Source organism: Clarias gariepinus, chromosome 4, assembly GCF_024256425.1.
Source record: "Clarias gariepinus isolate MV-2021 ecotype Netherlands chromosome 4, CGAR_prim_01v2, whole genome shotgun sequence".
Classification (NCBI taxonomy): Eukaryota; Metazoa; Chordata; class Actinopteri; order Siluriformes; family Clariidae; genus Clarias; species Clarias gariepinus.
The window spans coordinates 10,046,138-10,053,158 of NC_071103.1; the positions used below are offsets into that span (position 1 = coordinate 10,046,138).

Genomic DNA, 7,021 nt, shown 5'->3' on the forward strand with positions numbered 1-7,021 from the left:
TTTTTTTTTTTTTTTTTGTAACATGCAGTTCTTCCCTCATGCACCACTGCTTTTGCTAGGCATATGCTGCATGTAGCTGAATGCCTGTCCACTATAGGTGGCTTAAGCCAGTTGATTTAGTATATTTTTTATATTTTGGTCAACAAATGATAAATTAAGTAAAATATTGCACTTCCACAAGGGCTGGACTGAAATCCCTTTTTGCTTAGTATTATGTAAAAACATCATTACTACAAGAGAAACACTATATTATTAAAAGAAAAGCCATCACGTCATTTTGCCAAATATCGCACAACTCGAATGACATGTTATGAGTTTAGAGGTAATAAAGTGATGTGATGAGATAAGATAACTTTTTATTTTACAGTATAACTGGTTACCAAGTCACAGGTTCTGGCAAATGTGTCAGTTGACAAGAGTTGGTGAAACTGCACTTCCCAGTGGCTTAGACCAGGGAATTACTGTAGATTCAGAGGCTTGGCAAAAGATATCTGTCTTATTTTATCTGTACATTTTAGGACTTACATTAATTAAAGTTTGTATTTAATGTTTATTAGTTAACAGTAAATCACATGCACCTCCAAAGATAAATGAAGTGGACTTTTAACAAATATATTAATTGCATATTTCCATAAAATAAATACATGTGTCAGTAACCTGTGACATTTATTAAGTGCTAGATTTTAAAATTCCCAAAATTAATTCAGTAACTATTTGTGCCTGTCACAGCGAGTGCCTGTGACAAACGAGTTGTGCAGCGGTGCTATGGAGAGTGGCATGTACTGTAAGCGGGGCAGTGTTATGCGCCACAGAGATATTATTAACAGATTATGAGATACCCCCTAGATATGGCTCAGCCGTGCTTTTAACAACTCCATTGTTTTAAAAGATAGTAAGCATTAAGAAGCTCATCAAATCAAAGACTTGAATACTTTCTTTTTCTATTTGCACAAATATTTTTTCTATTCAGCTAATCTCTCCACTCGTTCAAATTCAAACTTTATAACAATAACTTATATATTCAATAATGTAATAGTGCGGACTTGAATACTTGAACAAAATTCCAGGCTTAAAAAAATATATATATATATAATTATAATAAAAATAATAATAATAATAAAATTTAATAATGCAGATAATATTCAAACTTAAATTCAAATTTAATTCCTTATATACACAGTCATACCCGTATGATATAAAGTGGAATGCAAGTGAAATTCAAACTATTTAACAGATCATCACTTTTGCTCCATATTTTGCTCCTATTTAAGATATGGATTCATTCATGAAGAGTAGTTTTTTCTGGCTTTGCATGACTTTAGACATACTGTATGTCTGTTTTGAGTTGTCCTTGCCATGCATTTCACCCCAGCTTCAGTTTGCCCTTCTGTTTAAAGGTAACGTACTGTCATCCATAGTTGTTTAGTGACAGTGAAGATTTATTTTTTTTCCTCTCCCAGTCTGCAGCTTTGTTGTCCCCAGTGTCTGCTTTGTTCTCGTGCACTGCTATATTTGAAACTTTCAGGGTGAAAGCAACCTGATGCTCATTGTATCCCTGTGCCAGTAAATGCACCACGATTAAACTCTCCTTTTCCTCACCCAAAATCTTTCTTTTTAACTTTTTTGGCATGGTAAGAATTAACTTCCTCTAGATGTCCATACAGCTGAGTCACTGTCAATTTTCAAATGACATTAAAAGCCCCATCTCTTTCTTAGGTATTTGGGATAACCCTTCCAATCCCTCCCAACATTGTTTGACTGATGGTATTTCTAGTCAGTAACCTAGGGAACCAAAGTAAGGATATATTAAGTATGTAAATCGCTTAGGATTAGGGAGTCTGCCAAATACAGTAAATGTAAAATGTTCATATTATGCTGGGTAATTATATTCTATAAGAATACTTATGTAAGTAACTATGACTTTTGTTAATGTTAGTTGGCAATTCTATCAGTAGAAGCCCAGATTATTATATTACATATTTTTATATAATCAAATGTGCTTACAAACGTTTGTGCATACAAACATGATTTGAAATATGTACAGTATAGCACACATTATGCAAAGTGTTAATAAATATAAACATTTTAATTGGGTTAATAATGTGTTTGACAGATTACAAACTTTTAGAAACAATACCTAAACACAATCAGCTCACATGAACTTAAGGTACTAAATAAAACTTATATTTACTGAATTCACGCCTTAGACACATTTCTTAACAAGAGTTTTAACCCCGGTACCGATAAAAACCATAGACTATAAATATTAACAAATATTTACAGTTAAAAAGCAAGAAAAAAAAAGACCAATGAAGTCCAGTGATGAAATAACAAATACATGCACCAGAAACTAAAAGAAATGTCATCATTGGCAATTTCTAATATGTTTATAGTTACTATTGATAAAGTAATGTCATTTTATATAAAGTTGTTAAAAACATATTTTGATAGACGGTACACAAGTGATATACATGCATAATATATAATTTTACTTTAAACATACAAATATTGTTTTTTTATGTTGTTGTTTTTTTATATAAGGTGAGTTTGCAAGTGTTATTCAGGAATGCTGCCAGTAAAGTAGAGTTTGTCATACAGTATAATTAGCCATAAGGAAATTAGCACCAGGTCCAGATTAACACGAATAACTGTTCTCTAATTTTAATCAGAGTTCTTTTCCAAATGTCCTTTTTTCCCCTTCCACTGTATATTTAAGTCCTGAATTTTTCACTTGTTCTTTAAAATGATTCACTTTCCTATGTACTGTTTCACCCTCTAACTGGGTATGTATGCAAAGAACCCGTCTTTGACGGTCAACAGTGCCTATAAACATGACCTCCTTACACTTAGGCACATGATGCTTGTCAATTAAATGTCTTATTTCCGAACACTTCAACCTAGATTCAAAAACGTTTTCTTTTAGGTGCTTTAAAGCCAAATTGACAATAGCATCAGTGAGGGGACATCCAAGCAGCAAACGCCTGCGTTCACTACAACCTCGAACTTTAGGAAGAATGCAGTCAAGAATGGTCTTCAACAAGTCTGGTGGGGGGGCAGAGGGGATACGCTTTAACTTTTTGAGCGCTTCCAACAGGAAAGACCACTTGATTTCTTGTTCACCTGTCTCAAGGTACAAGTGGAACACAATTGGAAAATTTTCTCCTGTTTTCTGCTTGAAAGAAGAGGTAATGAATGTTTCGATGCGATTGGCCAAAACATGGGATAATATCAAATAGTCTATATTGAAGATGTGCCTGTCCTCTACCAAGAAAGATTTATTAAACTGTTCAAGTAGCCTCTTTTCCCTTAACATGTTGTTGTATTTTTCTTTCAAGGTCTCAGAAAGTGGACAGCAATATGTTCTGTAGTAATTTAAATCCAAAGTATCAGGACAACGTTCTTCTAAGTCAGTCAATGACTTAATCTCACTCAGTATTTCTGCTCCACTAATCTTTCCAGGTCTCCTGTAAATGTCTTTACAGTCTTCTAATCTTGTGGCAACATTTGGTTTCTTTTTTACTTTAGTTTTCTGCTGAACTTTGAGTTTTAAGACAACAGGATAATGATCAGAAATGTCATGTTTTTTAACTTTACTGCTATACACCTGTTTAAGTTTGTTTTCTGGCATGAAAAACATGTCTAACCTTGAGTAAACATCTTTCCCTTTCACTTTCTGATGTCGTGTAAAGCCCTCCTTAGTAGGGTGTAAGTATGACCAGATGTCTTTGAGATTGAGGGAAACAATAAAATCTTCTAAAACACCTCTACATGTTGAATGCCTTGAAGTTGAGGTTTTCCGATCCAAGCCAGGATGTAAAACTATGTTAAAATCACCCCCAACCACCAGTATACCCTCAGCTGTTTCCCTCAAATACTCTTTCAGTCTAGGCAAGATAACTCTGTCATCCTTATGTTTGTACACATTTACGAGTGTATAAAGTTGACCATGCAAATGACAGAAGAGCACAATGTAACCTCCACTACAATCCTCATCGTGGCATATATACTCAAAAGGCACACTCTTTCTTATCATTATTGCAACTCCTTTGCTTGATGAGCTGTGTACAGTGAAGTAGACTTTCCAATCCCTCACGTTTGTCACAATGCCAGAACACTCTGGCCCAACACGTGTCTCTTGTAGGAAGACAACATCAGCCTTAAATGTACTAAGCCTGCTCAACAACTTTGAGAACTTCTGAGGTTCCTTACAGGTATTTTTTATTCCACATGTATTCCAGGAGACAAAACTAAGGCATTCTGCTGATGATCCATCCATCGAATGAATGTCTAAAATACACAAATTATAATAGATAATATTATTTTTGTCTTTTGTTTGGAAGAAAAAAAAAATCCCCAAAATGACAAATCCCAAAATAAATACTATACCATTTACCTTGTTGGAAACGGGTTCAGCAGTCAACTTCTGGTACAAATGGACGAAATGAAGAAACACATATGTAACAACATTGTGGAATAATGCATTAGTTGAGTTTATATATACACAAATGAATTACAGTACATGTTGAGTAAATTATGTCATTAAAATTTTTATAGTTTTAAAGAATTTTAATAAAAATTATACAAGAATTAAACTGCAACTACTGTATTTTACAAGTTCTATTTCTTTATTAGCGTTTAGATACTTTCAGTTACTGATTTAACAGAACTGACAGAACACAATTTGCAATGCAATTTTTTTAAACAAACAAGTTTTTCATAATTCTGTTAATAATGTTAATGTACAGTACAGTGTGTAATGTTATGGCAATTTTACCTGAAAGTCCAGACCAGAATGATGCAATTCCTTGTCCAATCAAAGAATACAGAGAGACAACAGTGTTTGATGACCTTCGAACACTTAATCTCAGCTCAGATAACTGTGAAGTAAAATATATATTTTTTTGTAATCTCTTACAACGTTTATTTTCAGTTTATGGCCCCATTGGTATGTTTTATCATGTCGGGAGCCATTTCAAATAGAAGAAGGACAAGAACAAGAAGATATACTATTTATAAATCATTATAGCAAACCCTTAAATAAATAGATGTATTTATTTGGGTAAAATACATTTTCAGTACTCAGACTTTAAGCAGAACAGAAGCCAAGGCCAATCATTGTGGTGTTGTTTTTTTTGTTATTAACTAAATAAATACTCAACTCAGAAGAGACAGGTCCTAACCTGCAACTGCTACACTACAACATGTTTTTAAAACCCAGAGGGTGGCAAGCTGTTAGTCGGCTGCATGTGTTAATGTAAAGAAGAAGGAAAAAAGCCAAATGTCTTACTTTAGCTGTTTTGGCAGCTATTGATAATACAGATATGGAATGCATGCACATACCTGTATGCTCAATCTCATTCAAGTTGCATTACCATATATCAGATAGCTATCCAGGACCACATATTAAAATTACTCATATTTAATTTTATATTTGTCTATTCAGACAGCCTATTTTACTTTAGAAATAAGTAGCCTGTTATTAGATTGTTTGTTTGTTCATTATATACTGTGTTCATATTTTAGAAATTGGGGTTAAATTTTTTCCTTGGTTGGTTTCTTTGGTTGGCTATACCACTAATGTAAGAAATTAATTCTAAATAGTGTACTGTGGCTTTCATTTCAGCGGAAGTTTTCTGTTGTGTAATGTTGTTATTGTGTCAAGAGATCAATATCTTAATATTTCTTTAAAGTTTATTTGTTCCACTGGGTTAATAAGTTATTAAAATATTAAAATATTGATGGTAAATTATATATATATTTTTATGAAAGTGTAAATCTTGGCCCGTCAGAATATAAATGTGTTGATATTTATTTTATTAATATGAAGAATTCTTAATGACCCTAAATATTTATCAAACCTGTAAACATAATCTGTTTTTTGTAGTTTTTTAAACTGTTTTGAATAAAAAATAAACAACTAAAATGTAATGTCACACACTAAAAAAAACAGAATGCTTATGGGAAATAAATAAAAAAAATTATCATAGCAAAATTAGACTGTATTTTTTTTACTCAACAAAATTTTTTAAATAAAATATTTAAATGATCATTGGTTGAACAAACTGTCACAGTGTTCTAGAATAGTGTATATAATCCACAGTTTAAAAGGAAATCTTCTATGTAAAAGCAAATACATACAGGTATGTGAATACAGTATGAACCATACCATACCATTGTATGCTAGTTTTGTCTCTTTTCACTATAAAACTTAAAGACTAGCAGGGCATCTTGAGAAAAAAATATATATTTAAGACCTGTTGCTCATGTTAGTTTAGGTCAGGTGACTGTTATCTAAAATGTTTGTTGTAATTAAGTGATTTTGCTTATTACCAAATGCAATTAATCCAAGAATGCCCAACATATAACAAAATCTACTGTTTGAAACATAAGCAAATTTTGTTGTCTGGGTCGCAGTTATGAATCAAATAAATATTAAAAAAGCATATGAATGACTATTTCATATTCCATTTATTTAAAATGCACTCACATGCCAACAATTTATGGGCTATTGTTTATAGAGAAATCATTTCATTATAATGAGGAACAGTAATATCATTTAGCTCATGTATTTGTAATGTAATTTGTAATTATCATCTTATATTTCTTTAAATATATGAGATATTAGTATATAGATTCCCTCACTGGGAACTTACCTTTGACACCCAGCTGGTAGCGGAACAAATGATCAAATGAGTCAGAACGTTTAGAACGTTTAGAGCTTTAAAAACATATAAGCACGTGACAGGTGTGGTACCTCCTTGTCTGTATCACAGAATAAAGACGGTGACTGTATATGTAATACATGCCAAGAAAAGCAATTTTGAAAAAAACAATCACAGAAAGAGTGTTTTAAACACAGACAGAGTGTTTTAATATATAGTTTGATGTTCTTTGTTGTGCAAAGCTTATGGATTTTAAATCATGTGGAAGTTTTAGTTCATATTAAGCTTTTCCACACTGGAAAACAGAAAATCTGTTTCACAACTGCATCCTACACATGCGCTATATGGTTTAGGTTAGG

At 32.4% G+C, this 7,021-nt stretch overlaps 1 protein-coding gene across 2 annotated transcripts; it reads right to left on the minus strand.

The window, feature by feature from the left end:
- Positions 1-2,099: 2,099 nt before the first annotated feature.
- On the minus strand, positions 2,100-6,708 carry LOC128520798 (uncharacterized). 2 transcript variants are annotated; one of them, XM_053495197.1, is made up of 4 exons: positions 6,654-6,708; positions 4,775-4,877; positions 4,394-4,420; positions 2,100-4,287 (listed from the first exon to the last, which is right to left on the minus strand). In XM_053495197.1, exon 4 carries the CDS (start codon positions 4,274-4,276, stop codon positions 2,666-2,668), a length of 1,611 nt encoding a protein of 536 aa, XP_053351172.1. In that variant the 5' UTR covers positions 4,277-4,287; positions 4,394-4,420; positions 4,775-4,877; positions 6,654-6,708; the 3' UTR covers positions 2,100-2,665. The 2 variants fall into 2 exon arrangements, with proteins under 2 accessions (XP_053351172.1, XP_053351171.1); XM_053495196.1 differs by having other exon boundaries at positions 4,394-4,423.
- Between the last annotated feature and the right edge of the window lie 313 nt (positions 6,709-7,021).

Bases quoted from the DNA above. Each gene is read 5' to 3' on its own strand.
- LOC128520798 (XM_053495197.1), bottom strand. From the start codon at position 4,276: ATGGATGGATCATCAGCAGAATGCCTTAGTTTTGTCTCCTGGAATACA.